We start from the raw sequence: 17694 nt of genomic DNA on the forward strand, positions 1-17694 counted from the left end.
GATTCTGTTTCCCACATGGTAACCAAAAACCACACACACACTTCCTTTGACTGTGATGATTTCCAAGGATGTGTCTTCAGTCAGAGAGGCAGCTGCTCATAGTGACCTCTCCCCGATGGTTCAAGGAGCTGGATCTACCTGCACCTGCGTAAGCACAAAGCCAAAGCTGGGGCTCATGTCAGTCCCTAAAGGCTTGCATGGGGGGGTGGTTCTACGCAGTCTCCCATCCCAGCCTCTGGGGTTGATGACCTAGGAAGGATGCTGCAAGGAGTTCTAGGGCTGAGCAGCAATTGTGTCTTCAGCTTGCAAGAGGTAGGAGGAAGGTGTCAGCGGTCATTTTAGCTTATGCTGTGTTTGTATGCTGGGGAGTTTACATGTGTATAATCATTGTGGTTCATGTTTGTACAAGATATAATTACTCAAAATTACATGATGAACATATTTTAGTTCTTAACCTTTCTCATCCTGGCAAGCTTTGTGGAGCTCTTGAGGACGCCTCCCTGGACACCTTCTTCACCTGAGTAGGTATGGCACCCTACCAACCACGTTCTGCTCTTGGATGGCATTGCTGCCCTGCCTAGTAGTAATCTGTTTCTGGGACTTCCCTGAAACTCAGGGCTCCTGAGCTCTTCCTAACAAAAGAGGTAGGCATTCAGGTCTCATGCTTGCAGTCACCCTGAGGGGTGTGGCCATAGACTGTCTTCCTCCATCCTCCTATAGTCACCCCAAGGGGTGTGACCATAGACTGTCATCCTCCACCCTCCTTCAGTCACCCTGAAGGGTGTGGCCATAGACTGTCATCCTCCACCCTCCTACAGTCACCCTGAGGGGTGTGGCCATAGACTGTCATCCTCCACCCTCCTACAGTCACCCTGAGGGGTGTGGCCATAGACTGTCATCCTCCACCCTCCTACACTCACCCTGAGGGGTGTGGTTACAGACTGTCATCCTCCACCCTCCTACAGTCACCCTGAGGGGTGTGGTTACAGACTGTCTTCCTCCCCATCCTGTTCTGCTTTGGGGTCCAGTGACTGAGGGGTGCTCATGAGGGGTAGTGAGGGCCCTCTCAGCATTTCACTGTGCCTTGGGACTGGACTCAAGCGCTCATTCAGAAGCCAGTCAGTGCAGCTAAGTGTCCTGGTGCGCTGGAATCCTGGCATCCCCAGAGGTAGGAAGGAAGAAGGCTGTGTCCTCACAGAGCACACAGCTTATATTATTGGATCACAGGATATATATTAGCAAATTCAGTGGGTGCTTACTAACGGTTTGAATAACTGAGGATCAGAAGGGAGATTTTTTAGTAGTGGTTCCTCTAATATATAAAAAGAATATCTGGAAACTACAACTCAAAAAAGAAAAAAAAAAAGCAGTGTAAGAGTTTGACTGGAAGCTGGGCAGCGGTGGCGCACGCCTTTAGTCCCAGCACTTGGCAGATTTCTGAGTTTGAGGCCAGCCTGGTCTATAGAGTAAGTTTCAGGACAGCCAGTGCTACACAGAGAAACCCTGTCTTGAAAAACAAAAACAAACAAACAAACAAAAAGTTTGACTGGGCTGAGGTCAGTCCAGCCCTCTTTACCCTCTGCTCACTAGAGGGTAAAGAGGGCTGGAAGAGAATTCTTCACCCTGGGATTTCCATCGAGTTTGTCTTGTGAGGACACCACACAAAGATTTTGTGGAACTTTGCCCTATGGTAGTTAAACTGAAAATGTTTATTCCTTTCAGGTTTACAGGAACAGATGGACCAAGTGGATTTGGCTTTGAGTTGACATTTCGTCTGAAGAGAGAAACCGGGGAGTCTGCCCCACCAACATGGCCAGCAGAGCTGATGCAGGGCCTAGCCAGATATGTCTTCCAGTCAGGTAATAGCCCAGAGGTTTGTCTGGTCCTGTGATCATCAGCGTGGACTTTGGGAACTTGCAGGCATATTTTGATGTCCACAGAGTCCTTTTGTGGGTGGAAAACTGTGTGGACCTTGGCAGATAGATTCTGTCAGTGTCCTGATACCCTGAGGCTTTGCTGCTGTCTGTCATCACTAACTTGTTCTCTGTTCCCAATGGCCTGGTTATCTCTGTGTGGTTCCAGGCCTCAAGCACACAGACTAATCTTGGCTCAGTCTAGAGGAGTAGTAGAATGGAGCTTGTACCCTCCCTCACAGCGCAGAGGGATGCTAGACTGGAGCTTGTACCCTCCCCTCACAGCGCAGAGGGATGCTAAAATAAGAACTGAGTTAGATTATTCGAATGCCCTCCAAGGACTGTCCTTTGCTCCCACTGCCCACTGGGGACTGCCGCAGTGGATCCTGGGTAAGGCCTTTGTTCTGGGAATGTTGTTCTTACTTTCTTAGGTCACTCTGCCAGAACCCTCCAGCCTGTGGAGGCTTCAGAGCTCCTGAATATTCTCTGTGGCTGCTGTTCAGGGAGTTCAGAGTACTTATGCGACCTAGATTCTGTTTCTTTGATTTGATATATAGCCTGCTTCCTCTCGCCCTTCCCATCCTTTCCTCACCAACATAGTGGCCTTGGCTAGTCTGAAAGTCACTGTGAAGATCCACCTCTCTTAGCCTCCCAAGTGCTGGGATTATAGGGAATACATAAACCTAGGGGTAGGTGTGTGTGTGTGTGTGAGAGAGAGAGAGAGAGAGAGAGATAGAGAGAGAGAGGGAGGGAGAGAGAGTTTTGACAAACGTGGGGCCTTATACATAAAGGCAGGTGCTCTGACATTGACCCATGTCCAGCCGATGTATATTTTATTTTGAGCAGTGTCTCATTAAGTTGTCCACACTGACCTTGAACTCACTCTTCAGCCTGATTATAGGGCTGTGCCACCAGGTTTAACTTTGAAAATAGATTTTTCTTTAATGTAATTTTGATATTGGAATGGGAACTCTTGAGATAAGGCAGCTTCTTGCTTGTAGAAACAGGCACTCCAGCTACTGTGTGTTTTACATCCGCTAGTGTACCTGCTTAGGTACAGAACTCAGAAAGATGTAAATAGATGGTACAAAACTGCAGTCATTTCTAATGGGAAGTCATTTTGAAGTTATAATGCAAATCAGTGGAAAGTAGACTCTTATTTGCAAATACTTATTCACATAGAGAATAAATTCCACTAGTGACTGTTTTATTTTGCACACATCCCCCCACCCTTTTCTTTTGACACACAGTCTTGATATATAGCCCAAGCTGTTCAAATCCTCTTTAACTGGTTAAAGAGATGATGGTGGTGCACACCTTTTTTTTTTTGTTTTTTTTTTTTCGAGACAGGGTTTCTCTGTATATCCCTGGCTGTCCTGGCACTCACTTTGTAGACCAGGCTGGCCTCGAACTCGGAAATTCACCTGCCTCTGCCTCCCAAGTGTTGGGATTAAAGGTGTGCACCACCACCGCCTAGCTGGGTCAAAATTTAAAAAGGAAAAAAGGTGGCTAGAGGACTGGGGAAATATAAATCAGGTAAAGGTACTTGCTACCGTGCCCCACCACCTGAGTTTGATCCCTGGAACCCACACAGTAGAAAGAGAGAAGCAGCTTCTCAAGTTGTCTTCTGACCTCCATGTGTATGGCAGGGCACATGTGCCCACATACATATACACACAAATAAACGTAATTCATTACATTAGAGAAGGGAGCTGGTAAGATGGCTTAGTGGGTAAGGTGCTTGCTGCCAGGCCTGGGTAGGTTCCTGGAAAGCAGATAGTGGAGAGGCAGCCCTCAGCTTGTCCTGGGACCTCCACATGTGTGTTGTGGCACACACCTTCATCCTCAGGAAATAATGTGCTAATTAAAAAAAAAGTTGTTAGAAGACAAGAACTCAAAGATTCATTCTACAGATTACTTACTTATTGATAGGAAAAAGACAGGCTGGTAGGTAAAAGCACTGACCATTTTTACAGAGGACCTGAGTTCAGTTCCCGGCATGGGTATGGTGGCTCACAACATCCTGTAACTCTAAGTCCCAGGAGAGCCAACTCCTTTTTCTAGCCTCCAAGAGCTGAAAGAATTTATGGGTGTATAGACATACATGCAGACAAAGTACTCATACACATAACACAGAAATAAGTACATCTTTGGGGGGGCAGGGATTATCCTGAGAAAGAAAGGCCTCAGCAGATGTCACCATGACTCCCCAAAGGATCAAGCACAGTGTCACTGCTTAACAGAGTGTTACTGTGTGTCTGTGCGTGCTGCAGAGCCAAGTATGAGAATCAGCTGAGTAGCATTGTTCTGGATCCAAGCATGAGTTCCAGCCAAATGTGGCCACATGGTGGGACATGCTACGGTACAGCCTCTGGGTTCCTGTACCTAGTAAGACTGTCTAAAATTTACAGAAACGTGGTGGGTCAGACAATGTTTGATCCTGGATGGATATTTGTGGACAACTGGGAAAATGTGAGTGTGGACTGTATGTCCTGTGCCTGTGGTATTGTGATTATATGGAGTAATGTCTTTGTTCTTGGGAGGCAAAGGCTGAAGTGTCTATAGATATGATGATACTAAATAAATCAGCAAGAAAGTAAGACGTGAGAAGGGAAGCAAGGGCAGCATGTTGTAACTGAGTTAAGGGGACAGTATCTGATGTCATTTTATTCTTCCCAACTTTCCTATAGGATTGAAAATATTTGCACTAAAATTTGTGGCTTAAATCGGGCAGTGGTGGCACATGCCTTTAATCCCAGCACTTGGGAGGCAGAGGCAGGTAGATTTCTGAGTTCGGGGCCAGCCTGGTCTACAGAGTGAGTTCCAGGACAGCCAGGGCTACACAGAGAAACCCTGTCTCGAAAAAAACAAAAACCAACCAACCAAACAAACAAACAAACAAAAAAGGAGTTAAATTTATGGCTCTTAAATGTGTGTTGATACGTGTGTGCTCTAAGTCCCTTCTGCAACAGCAGCTCCTCCTACAGCATCTCCAGTGTAACTGTGGTCAGCTATGCCTGCAGATCACAGTAGGTGCTTCAGAACAACGGGGTGGCTACACCCTTAACTGTAATACCCAACATTTTAGTTTCCAGATTTTCATGATACCATTGTACTATTTAAAAAATAGGTAAATCAGGTAGTGTAGATCACACCTGTAATCCTGGTATCAAGGAGACAGAGGCTGGGAGACTCTGAGTTGAAGGCCAGCCTGGGCTATATAGTGAGACTCTGCCTCAAAACAAAACAAAATAAAATAAAACAGAGAAAAAGCCCAAGCAAATAAATAGTTAAATTAAGTCTACTTTAAGTTCTTTTTTGGAACTTGACAGAATAATAGTAAGTTACTGAACCACAGGATTGTAATGAGGAGGAGTCAGTGGTCCCTGATTTTAGGCTAAGGCCTAAATGGAGGTGAGGATAATGGTTGATTTGTCAGTGTACCTTGTGTGCTGTGTGCAAGGGCAGGCACCCTGGTTTTGTTTTATTTTGTGCTCACAGATGACCTCTTTCTATGTGAACCAGGCTGATGTTGTACTCAGTATTCCCCTGCCTTAGTTCCCTGAGTCCTAGGCTGCTATGCTCAGGTTAAGTACTTTTTTCTTTTTCATGCTGGGGATGGAACACAGGTTTATATCAGCCTTACAGTTGTAGAAGACAAGATTGAGGTTAGTAACCCATTCAAGATCATAGATCTCATAGTGGAAAGGCAGGAGGAGAGCCCACGTAATGAATGAAGTGCACTTAACCCCAGTATTGTATTGATAGGAGCTGTGCAGACATCTGGTCTACCTGATGCCACAGGCTGTACATTGAGAAATTTGAAAATCATCCGTGTGGATAAATGCTGCATGTACGCATGGCTACTCACTCTATAATGGCTCACTCAGTGTTAACTAACATAATGCTTGATGGGGCGATAGTCTGGAGTTCTTGGAAAATAGAGCATGGTTTAAAAAAAAAAGCATTTATAAAATTTCCAAAATCCTCTTACATATAGTTTTTATTTATTTTTATTTTTTTAAAGATTTATTTTTATTTATTTTATGTGTATGAGTGCACTGTAGCTGTATAGATGACCATGAGCCATCATGTGTGTGGCTGCTGGGAATTGAACTCAGGACCTCTGCCAGCCCACTCACTCCGGCTCCGCTCGCTCAGGTGTAATTCACTGTAGCTGTCTTCAGACACACCAGAAGAGGTGTCAGATCTCATTACGGGTGGTTGTGAGCCACCATGTGGTTGCTGGGATCCGAACTCAGGACCTTCAGAAGAGCATTCGGTGCTCTTACCCACTGAGCCATCTCGACAGCCACCCCCCCTTTTTAAAGACATAGCTTTTATGTTTTAAAACTTTTATGTGTATCTTCAGCTCCACATGTGTAGGTGCACATGTGTGTGTAGTACACGTGTGTGGTGCATGTGGTGTGTGTGGTGCACGTGTGTGGGTGCACATGTATGTTGAGATAGGAGAACAACGTTGGCTGTAGTTCCCCAGGAGCTATCTGCCATATATATGTGAAGACTGACTATTATTGTATGCATGTGTGATTGTATGTATGTGCACCACATGTATGCCTGATGCCATCAAAGGCCAGCAGATTTTGTAGAACTGGAGTGACAAGCCTACTGCAGGTGCTAGAAACCAAATCTGAGTCCTGTATAAGAACAGCCAAGTGCTTGTAACTGCTGAGCCATTTCTACAGCCCGCACCTTAGTTTTTGAGTCAGCATCTCTTGTTGGCTTGTGGCTTACCGAGGCTTCCTGGCCTGCAAGCCAAAATCTGCCTGTCTCCTCCCCCAAGTAAATAGAATCACAGATGTGCACCACATCCAGCTTTTTCTTTTAACTTTTTATCCATGAATATTTGTGTACAAAGTACACATGTATATGGAATGTTGCAGGATATTTGATCACACTGTGAACCCAAAGATTGTGTTATTTACTGGAAAACAACAACAGCAACAAAACCCAAAAACCTGTTTCTAGTTGTGGTACAGCTCAGCCCTTAGCACACACCTTTAATCCCAAACAGTGAAGGTAAAGTTAGTTTGTAGAAGGAAGTACCATGTTTGAAAGTGATGTCTACATGAGGGACAGACTAAGTGACAAATCAGAGAAAGGTTTGACAGGATAAGATCTGCCCAGCTGTCATGAGGACAGGAAGAGGAAGCTCCTTAGGGGAGAGAGCACAGACAGGGAGCAGGAGGCAGCCTTACCAGGAGAGTTTTACAGAGACAGACTGAAGAGAGAACAAGCCAGACACAGGTGAGGACAGAATAAGTCAGAGAATGAGAATGAGCCAGAAGATTAGAACAAATTGCTAATTGGTTTGAAGCCAAGGCAGAGCAAAAAAGTTAGAGGCCAAGAGAGAAGCCAGTTTGAATCAGTTGGCTTGGAGAGGAGTTTGGGCCAGAACAGCTGAGTTGAACCAGCCAGAGGTTAGAAAGAGCAAGGCGGAGCTTATTTAGCAGTAAGTCTGAGGCTGAAACGTTCTAGACCTAGATTAGATTATATGGAGGCTAGAAGCTTAGGCCTAAATTAGCAGACTGAGGCAGTAAGCCTTAGAGATGACAATTACTTCAGGCAGATAAAAGACATAGAGTGATGAGTTTTCATAAACTGAATAGGCCCACATAACCAACCCCTAAATGGAGAAATGAGCTGGTTCTCTAGAAGCCTTGGGTGCCTGTGGGCTCATCACTGTTCTGCCTGTCAGCCCCACACCTGTACCCTTCCTTTTGTCGTCTGCCATTATTTTTACTTGATCTTACTTGGTCTTCAAGACTGTATGTACGGATCAGAAAGAAAGAGAGATGGGGAAAGAGGGAGAGAAAGAGGAAGAGAGGGAGAAAGAAGAAAGAAAGATTGTATGGACCGGAAAAAAAGAGAGGTGGGAGGGAGGAAGGAAGGAAAGAAAGAGAGAGGAGAGGGAGAGGGAGAGGGAGGGAGAGAGAAAGGCAGGCAGGCTGTATGGATCGGCAAATGGTTTGTGAAGTTGTGTGCTCTTTAATGGCAACCTCATGACGGTTCAGACTTAAATAGGGAGACGGGTGATTGCAGCAGGGACCTTTTCCTGAGCTTCCAACTGGGGCAACCGACAGTTGAACTGTCTGTGGTACTGACAGACTGGTAGCACAAAATTGGCTCTTAAACATTTCTTTTTGGGCTGGCGAGATGGCTTAGCGTGTAAGAGCACTGACTGCTCTTCCGAAGGTCCTGAGTTCAGATCCCAGCATCCACATGTTGGCTCACGGCCATCTGTACAGCTACAGTATACTCATACACATAAAATAAATAAATAAAACTTTGAAAAAAAAACCAAAAACATTTCTTTTCTTTCTTCCTTCCTTCCTTTCTTCCTTCCTTCCTTTCTTTCTTTCTTTCTTTCTTTCTTTCTTTCTTTCTTTCTTTCTTTCTTTCTTTTTTTCTTTCTTTCCTGTTTATAAAGGAAATTGTAGCAGCCAGGGCATGACAGACTCATGCTTGCACTTCAGAGGCGAAGGCAGGGGACTCGGGAGTTTGAGATCATCCTTAGCTACATAGTGAGTTCAACGTGAGACCCTATCTAAAAAGTAAAAACAAGCACATAAATAAAATAAATAGTAGTTCATTTAAAACTCAAATAGACGTGACCTTCAGAATTCTCTAGGCTCAGCAGCTTCAGGCATGTGCCTCCAAGAACATCCGATGAGCCAGCCGGCTCTGCAGGAGGGAGGACTGGTGGAAAAGCATTTTCCTCTTTTGCATTATTTTACTTGTGTGCCTGCTGCACACTGGGGGTCGGCTATGCTGGGGAAGCCAAAGTGAAAGAAACAGGACGCTGTCCCAAGACGGAGTCAGTGCTGGAGGAAGCCAAGGAGAACTGGATTCTGTAGATCACTGAGGGGAGGAGCAAAGGGCTCCAGAAACATGAAAGCGGTGGCAGCGCTTAGATCACAGGGTCGGCAAAGGACAGACTGGAGGCAAGAGGGGAGAGAAAAACATTTTTGGCAGAGAGAAACAGCATGTGTGAGCCCTGGAGGAGGGAAAGAGCCTTCCTTAGCCAGCTAAGGGAGAGGAAAGGCCAGGCTACCCGTGGCTGGAGGTGCAGCCTGGATGGGAAAGCTGGGCCTTGAGGCAAGTCAGGAGTGAGTCTGGAACTGATTCTAAGGGTAGTGGAAAGCTACAAATGCCTTTTAAGGGGTGGGGCGAGTTTGGAGAGTGCAAACTTTGTTCCTTTTAATAAGATGTGCTTGGATTTGCCTGCGTGTTGATGTGTGTGTGTGTGTGTGTGTGTGTGTGTGTGTGTGTGTGTGTGTTTCACTACATTATTTGTACGAGCATGGAGTTCACACTGAGTACCATGGAGGCCAGAAGAGGGTGCCAGATCCTCCAGATCTGGAGTTACAGATGGTTGTGAGCTGCCATGTAAGTGCTGGGAACTGAACCTAGGCCGTCTAGAAGAGCAAGAAGTCCTCTTTTAACCAGGAAACCATCTCTCTCTCCAGTCCCTTAACCTACATTTTGAGAGTGGTTCTTCCCCAGGAGGTGCTGAGGTTCTGCAAGGTTAGAGCCCAGTCATCACTTACAGACTTCATGTTCTGCCATCAATGTCCTTAGGAGCCTTTGCTCAGGAATCCTTTCCCCAAACTCTAAGCACTGAGGCGTGCAGCCTTGTCTTCCTCCAGGCCTGTGGTCCTTGCCTGTGCTCAGCAGCACACCACGGGGAATCACTCCACCTCCCGAGGGGACTCGACTCCCATCCCTCCTGCCTCTCCCACCCCTAACCAACACGCAGGTGACCTCGGAGCCCTGCCACACATCCCCACCTTCTCTCTAAGGCTCCACGTGAATATGGCATTACTATCTGTGCCTCGGTGACAAAAGGAGATGCTCCATCTCACCAGAACTGGAGCCTGCTGCTTCCCAGCTTGGATTAGCTGCCCTTGCTGCTGCAGCCAGCTAACCAAAGCCAAATGGAGCTGCCTGCTTCTATTAGCATCATTTTTCTTCCTCCTAGTCTTTTTGATTTTCCTGACATTTTCTTTCCCTTTGGCTGATTTATCCTCTTTTCTGGTTGCTATGGATCTGTAAAATATTTCCCCTTTCATCTGTTAGTAATACTGACCAACTGCAAGTCAAAACACTTTCTCCTCGTTTCCCAAGACTTTAGATTAATAGCTGAAGGATTGCATTCCTGCCACAGAAGGAAAACAGGTCAGTCCTCACAAATGAGCGGGTGCTCCAAAGTCTAAGTGGCTCAGCCTGAGCCAATAAAGGAAGACTGAGAGCAGAGGTGGCAGTTAGAGCCCACAGGCCATATTCTGATGCCCACCTGCTTTATGCAGGAGACTGCACCAGAACGTTTGTGTCCACTGACGTGCCATGCTCATGCTACAACAGTAGAGTTAAATGGTTGAGAGCTGGGGCGCAGCTCGGTGGTACAACACTTGTTTCACATGTGTGAGGGCCTGGGTTCAGTCCTCATACTCCAGAAAAGCAAAATAAATAAACTTTGCATGGCCTATGAAATCCACAAAGACTTAGTTATCTGGCCACTCTCAAAAGCCTAACTTTTCACTTGGAAAATGTCTCCCATCTGTGCACTCCAGTATTGTTCAGAGTCTGAGGCTGCAGAAGCTCTGAGAATGGAACTGCCTTAGCTGTCTGCAGTATTCCAGCCAGAGGGGTCACTGTAGTGTAGTATGTCCTGCTGAGCTGTGGGGACTGGGGCAAATTCTTTGGCTTCCTGGGTCTGTTTCCTGCTTGTAGACCTCGTTGAGCCTCTTGGAGCTTTAGTACAAAGTGGCTATTTAACAGAGATAACTCACCCCTAGGCTGGACCTCTCATCTCTTCTCCTCCGTGGAGTGGAGTCTTAATTGCTTAGCTTTCAAGCTGAATGTGACTCCTTTGTTTATGTCACCTGCATTTTAGCAATGCTTCCTGCAGGGGGCACTGTAGGCCTTCAGCCAGAAGACAGCACAGATGGACAATTGGACAGTTGGAGTGACAGAGCCAGACTTCTGACCACTCTGAAGGCTTACTTATTTATTTAAATTGGTTTTTGTTTGGCTGGTTGGTTTTGATGACCATGCCCACAGGTTTATCGAAAACTGGAACAGTGTTGCTGGAGCCCAAGTGTCAGACTTCCTGGGTTCAAATCCCCAGTTCAACAAGGTGAAATGCATAGCACTTCAGGTCAGAACTGTCCATCTCCTCAGACACGCTTAGTCCATCTGAGAAACACAGTCTTAGATGTGGGAGCTCCGGTGCACCGCCATGGGAGCAGTGACACTGTCCGTGGGGATTTGCTTTGGTTGTCCCTTATTTGGGTTTTTGAGACAGTCTCCTGTAACCCAAGCTGGCCTCGAACTCTTTGTGTAGTCAAAGATAATTTTGAGCTCTGATCCGCCTGTCTCCACCTCAGAATTCCAGGATTCCAGGTATGTGTTTCCACATGCCCAGCACTATTAAAAGAAAAAGAAATGAAAAGAAAGTTGTGCTGGCCTGGCAGTGGTGGCGCATGCCTTTAATCCAGCACTTGGGAGGCAGAGGCAGACGGATTTCTGAGTTCAAGGACAGCCAGGGCTACACAGAGAAACTCTGTCTCGGAAAAAGAAAGAAAGAAAGAAAGAAAGAAAGAAAGAAAGAAAGAAAGAAAGAAGAAAGAAAGAAAAAGAAAGCTGTGCTGTATATCAGTGGGTCCCAGTTGTGCTGATGTCTTCATGACAATGGGTGACTGGAAGATGGTGATAGGTGGGACTAGGAATCATTGCTGCTTCCTTTCTTGTACCTGCCTGCCATATTGAAATTTTCTACAGAGATGTGGCTTTATTATTAGGGGAAAAAATACAAAGGGCTGGCTGGCTGCCGGCCTGCTTTCTGTCTTCCAGTTGTCGTGGGTAGGAAATGACTAGCACCTGGAAGCCAGACACAGCCCTCCCTGCCTCAGATCTCTGACAGTGGGTCTCACCACCAATCAAGCATGCCTTCTTGCCTCACTGTGCAGAGTCAGTGACAGGTGTGACTGTCCTTCCAGAGTTCTGATGAGGTGCCAGGAGCATGTCTGAGCCATCATAGAGTCCTTTGCAGGAAGCTGGCACCAGAGAAGAGAAAAGGCCCTATGGTGCTCTTCTAGGGAGATGGTGGTAGACATGCAGTCCCAGCCGCACAGGCCACTGTGGGCTCACCTGAGCCTGGGATTGCAAAGCCGGGAACACTTGAGACCTTCTGGACTCCACAATAGCAGCTGAGCCCTTCTCTGCTAGATGCCCATACCTCAGGGAGGCACACTCCCAAGGTACGCTTGGGAGAACTCACGGCCTCTTCTAAATGCTGGGCCTACCTGCCTCCAAGCAGACCTTGTTTGGATTTGATGATTTAGGAGAACAGGATGCTGTCAGCTTCCACTGGATGTGTCTGGGTCTTCCTGAGCAGTGTGGTCTTCCACTGGATGTATCTGGGTCCTCCTGAGCAGCGTAGTGACCTGAACTCTGAAGCATTTGTCCTTTTCTTCTCTTCAGGAGGCCACTCAAGTTATACACCTGATTGATTGATTGATTGATTGATTGCTTTACATCCCAAATGTAAAGTCCATCACACACTTGTTAATGTCTGTCTTAGCTGGAGCACTTTAGTTTCCCAAACATAGCTTTCTCCTTGTTTTGCTACAGCTAAAATACCAAGGTGATACTGGGATCATGAAAAGTGAGTCAGAGGGCAGTGGAAAGAAGAGGACAGGGAGAACAGGTTTCTCTGTGTGGCCCTGCATGTTCTGGACTCAATTATGTAGACCAGGTTGGCCTCAAACTCAGAAGTCTACCATGCCCCTATCGAGTGAAAGGTATTTGAAAATTTCCTAGGGGCATAGCTCTGTATCTCCCATGGTTAGATTTCTGATCTTTTTCAACTCTATTGATGTCAAGCAAAACCTAGACGGAATAGAAAAAGGCTCTCAGAAGTCCTGCTGCATCCCATCCACCTCCTGAGTTACAGGCTTGCTCCCCACCCCCATCATCTTCCCCTCCTGGTTACGTGATACGTGCATAGTCATTTCTCCTTTTGGATTTTTCAACCTCATTTAGCCAAATTAATATCAGGAACCCCACTCACATGAACTTTTCAAGTTTCAGAATCTTCAAAAGGTGGTCCAGTGGGGCTGGAGGAGGAAACTCTTCCTTCTACCACAACCAGGTGGAAGAACTCCATAACTGCTCCTACCTACAGCAGCTTGGCCTTTTAACTACAAAGGATCCCACTGACCATGCATATAGAAAAATCTATGCACACACAGTGTGTTTGCTCGTTTTGTTCGTATTTCTTCTTTTGTTTTTTTCGAGACAGAGTTTCTCTCTATAGCCCTGGCCGTCCTGGAACTCAACTTTGTAGACCAGGCTGGCCTTGAACTCAGAAATCTTCCTACCTCTGCCTCCCAAGTGCTGGGATTAAAGGCATGCGCCACTACTGCCTGGCCTGTTCGTATTTCTTAAAGAATGGCTCTTCTAGCCATTCTCTGGTAGAGTCTATTTGGAAGCCCTGTGGTGTGTGTGCACATGTGCAGAAAGGCAGGGGTGCACGTTTGTACAACTGAGGCTTCAAAGCTCCAGAGTGCCACATCTTTTCCTCTCCCTAGGAGAAGGTTAAGTGTTAAAAAAGAGAATTAATTACCCAGAACATACTTTGATTTTGCTCCTGCGTGATGTGTACACATCCTCACAGTCAGCTGCTTTCTCAGTTTCTGAGTGAGCCTTGCTGTAAGACAGAGCTCTTGGCTGTGGCTTGGGGATTGGGGTGTGTGTGTGTGTGCGTGGTGGGGGCTCAGGCAGAGTGCTCCTGCTGAAGTGCTCACTCACAGCTGTGTTTGATCCTTTGAGGGGAAGGGCAGGACTCTGCCGTCCTCCTCTGATGGGTAAGTGCTGCCTTGGGGGAGATGTAGGCTGATTGGAGAGGGGTCTTAGAACACTGGACCACAGCATAGTGCCCCTTAATATCAGTGTAGGTCAACCCTTCCCCAAATGAGGTTAGCATCGCATAGGTGTGTTAGGGCTGCAGAGTAGGGACATGCCCTTGCCTAAGCTTTCAAAATCGGGGTGAACTTAGGGAGAGACGCAGTGGGGGCAATCAGGGAGCCCAGTCAGGGATGTGTGGACTTGGCAGAGCCAAGAGCATTAGCTTTGAACTTTACCCCCCTCACTGCCTCAGCCAGGCCTGGTTAAAGCAGCAACCACTGGGGAGTCATGTTGCTTGTCCCAGCCTGTATATGTCTGCCCCGTTGGACTTTAGCACATGTAAGGAGTGTGTGTGTGTGTGTGTGTGTGTGTGTGTGTGTGTGGTGTGACTGTGTATGAATGTGAGAGTGTGTGTAGTGTATGTGTGTAAGTGTGAGAGTGTGTGAGTGAGTGTGTGTATGTGTGTAGTGTGTGTAGGAGGGTGTTGCAGCACGCATGGAGGTCTGAGAATAACTTGGGGGTGTTGCTTTTCTTCTACCATGTAGGTTCATCGGGCTTGTTGCTCCTCAGTCGTATTTCTTGTTTGCTACTGACTGTCCCTAGAAGGCCTGTGATCATGATCCTAGGGAGCTCAAAACAGTACTGGGAAAAAGGAACACTCGCTTCAGCCACACAGTCCCCCAAAAGAACACTCTCTTCCCCTCTGACTTTAAGCACCTTCCTTCTAAGGGCCAGTGGGGACAGAGCCTTGCTTTTTCCATATAGACTAGTGTGACTGTGCTGTTACAGAGAATGCGGGCAGCCAGCCCATCATGTTCCAGGGTTAGGATGAATTAGGAACCCTTGGAGAATGTATTCACTTTTCTTCAGTGTTTCAACAGCAGGACTAATTATTTTTCAAACAATAGCTGTTTCCTGAAACCCATTTCCCTAATTTTGCTAATCTTTTGTATCCTGGCCAGTCAGGCTTCAGGGCGCTGTGACTAAAGCTGGACCCTGGGGAGGTGGGGATGGGAAAGCCCAATTTGAGGTGCCCATGAGAGTTTCTACACTCATTCAGCATTAGGCTTGCAAACATGTACACATATGTACATGCATACACACAGACATGTATGCATAGACACGTAAACTACACACACACACACACACACACACACACACAGAGTTTGAAGAGGAATTACATGTGGATTCATGGCTTTCTTTAGGCTCTGTGCTATCCTGAATACCGAGCATTCAGAGAGGGCTGAGCTCTGCAAGCTGACAGTGGTCTTTCATGTAACCTGAGGGCTCACAGGAAGGAAGGGATAAAAAGCCATTTCCCAGCTCCTACTAAAAATGGCCTTTTACAGACCAGGCCTGACCCCAGGGATTTCCAGTCCCTCTTGGTGAGAAGGCTTAGGGAACCAGAGAGGGACTGAGCGCCTCTGCCCCTGGCCGGACAGCTGGGCCTCCAACCACGGGCTTTATTAGCATTTGAAAACGGCTCTGAAGGGCCAGAGCTTCCTGGGGCAGCTGAGACCTGTATGGCTTCCCACAGAATAGGGCCAAGTGTCCAGGGCATAAAGACCAGGCTGGACTCAAGAATGAGCCCTTTGTGGCTTTGTCCTTAGCTTGAAAACTGTGACCAGGCCTCTTTCATTGTTAAGAAAGACTATTTTTGGGCCACTACAGACCATTCCGTTCTCTGGAAAGTTCTGTTAGTGTGTCATGCTCTCTAAACATTTATCACGAAGTGAGGCTTTCTGTTGACTCCTTAATTCAGCAATGCTTTCTGCAGGCTTGGCCACACACGTGCTCAGAGTAGGGTGTGTCTGTGACCCTAGAGCAGCCACAGCCTGAGACTGCTCGGGTCTCCTCATTACTTCCTAATTAAGGCTGAACACAGTGCTATGTGATCAGGCTTATTTAAGCAGTCTGGACTTGCAACCACTTGTTTTTAAATCAGAGTCAGTAATGGTTGATGAAAGCCATGGCTTTAAACCCTTCCAACCTTGTCCAGTCTAAAGCCTTCTTGCCTGGTGGTTCCTACTAGACATCTGAGCTCTGGGACAAGCCTGCAGGATCTGGCCAGCTGTTTCATAAACCAGGAACAACGCTGCCACCTACTGGACTGTTGCTATCACTACAGGCTCAGTGGCTGCCCTGTTTTCTGGCAAGTACACATTGACAGGTATCTGTGGTATTGCAGCACATGGCAGTGGTATACTGAGTGCAGACCAGGAGCCTAGCTCAGAGACCGTGATTGGGCAATTAGTCTAAGGTTACAACTAGCAAGGGCAAAGGCCTCCGGACGCCATAGTGCTCTTAGATCCACCAGAGTTCTTTCAGCACTGCTCATTTTGTCTGAGTTTGATATGACTTCTTAATTCTTATACAGTATTGTGAACCGTGTTCATTCACATTTTTCAGTAATCTGGCAACAGTATCAGCCGGAACATGGTGAGTCGTTTTCATTTTATTGTTTTGAAGATGTCCGATTTACTCATTGGCAACTAAGCAGTGCTGGCTCCTCAGCTGCTCCTCCTCATTTAGTGTGATGAAATAAAGGTGGTTTATTTTAAATACTTATTTATTTTATATATGTGAGTACATTGTTGCTGTCTTCAGACACACCAGAAGAGGGCATCAGATCCCATTACAGATGATTGTGAGCTACCGTGTAGTTGCTGGGGATTGAACTCAGGACCTGTGGAAGAGCTGTCAGTACTCTTAACCGCTGAACCATCTCCCCAGCCCCTAAAGGCTGTTTTTTTTCTTGTTGTTGTTGTTTTTTTTAAAATGCATTTGTTTGGTGGAGGTGTGTGGTAGAATACATGCCTAATGTGTATGTCCTGTGTTCCATCCCTAGCACTGAAGAAAAAGTAGGTTTGAGTAAAGTTAGATAGCTTCGGGGCTGAAGAGCTTAGCTGTTATAAGTGCTTGCTGCTCTTGCAGAAGATCCGGGTTTGGTTCACAGCACAGTATGGTGCTCACAACTATCTAGAACTCCAGTCCCAGGGGATCTAGCACCATCTTCTGTTCTTGTAGGGCACTGCATACATATGGCACATACACAGTCATGCAGGCAAAAAGTCAGATAAAAAAATAAAACTTTTTTTTTTTTTGGTTTTGTTTTTTTCGAGGCTACACAGGGTTTCTCTGTAGACCTAGCTGTCCTGGAACTCACTCTGTAGACCAGGCTGGCCTCGAACTCAGAAATCTACCTATCTCTGCCTCCCAAGTGCTGGGATTAAAGGCATGGGCCACCACCGCCCAGCTTAAAATAAAACTTTTTTTAAAGCTTGTTTGAGTAAAAAGTGTGTTAGTGTCATGGGAAAAAAATAGATGATGTTGATGCATGACACAGATCAAGGCAGAGCTCTTGGTGGCGTTGGTAAATGTTGGAGAGTGTCCATTCTCACTGACATGCCACATGATTGGCAGTCTCAAGCACCCTTTTTGCAGCTGTCCCCGCAGTAGGAGCCGGTCTCCACTGGGCTGGCTGCTGAGCCAGGGAGGCGTGAGGGCAGGCTTGCCTCCTCTACCATGCTCCAGTATCATCATCTCTCCTCCTCCTCTCCCTCCTCCTCCTCTCCCTCCTTCTCTTCTTCCTCTTCTTCCTCTTTTTTCTCCTCCTCCTCTTTTTGACAATAGCTTTTGATGGCTTGCATAACATATAATTCACAGTTGGAAACCATTACTTCAGTGAACCCGGAATATTTTCAACATCTCCCAAAGAAACACATGCAGACCTTTCCCACTGGTCCAAGTACACTGTGATCTTCTGTGACTAACTCTTTTCATTTAGTGTAATTTTTTAAGTTTAAGTTTTTAAGTAATGTGAGTGTGTGTGTGTGTGTGTGTGTGTGTG

At 46.5% G+C, this 17694-nt stretch overlaps 1 protein-coding gene across 3 annotated transcripts in view; it reads left to right on the plus strand.

Moving 5' to 3' along the window:
* Positions 1 to 17694, plus strand: part of Sufu (SUFU negative regulator of hedgehog signaling) — a 92909-nt gene that overhangs the window by 29153 nt on the left and 46062 nt on the right. For all 3 annotated transcript variants that reach the window (XR_004123638.1, XM_031390570.1, XM_031390571.1), the window contains exon 3: positions 1723 to 1859. Coding sequence is in view for 2 of the 3 variants with exons in the window: in XM_031390570.1 (XP_031246430.1) it covers positions 1723 to 1859 (137 nt within the window). In the remaining variant the exon portion in view is untranslated. The remainder of the gene's footprint in view (positions 1 to 1722; positions 1860 to 17694) is intronic.

This window comes from Mastomys coucha, unplaced genomic scaffold (genome assembly GCF_008632895.1).
Source record: "Mastomys coucha isolate ucsf_1 unplaced genomic scaffold, UCSF_Mcou_1 pScaffold21, whole genome shotgun sequence".
In the NCBI taxonomy this organism is placed as follows: Eukaryota; Metazoa; Chordata; class Mammalia; order Rodentia; family Muridae; genus Mastomys; species Mastomys coucha.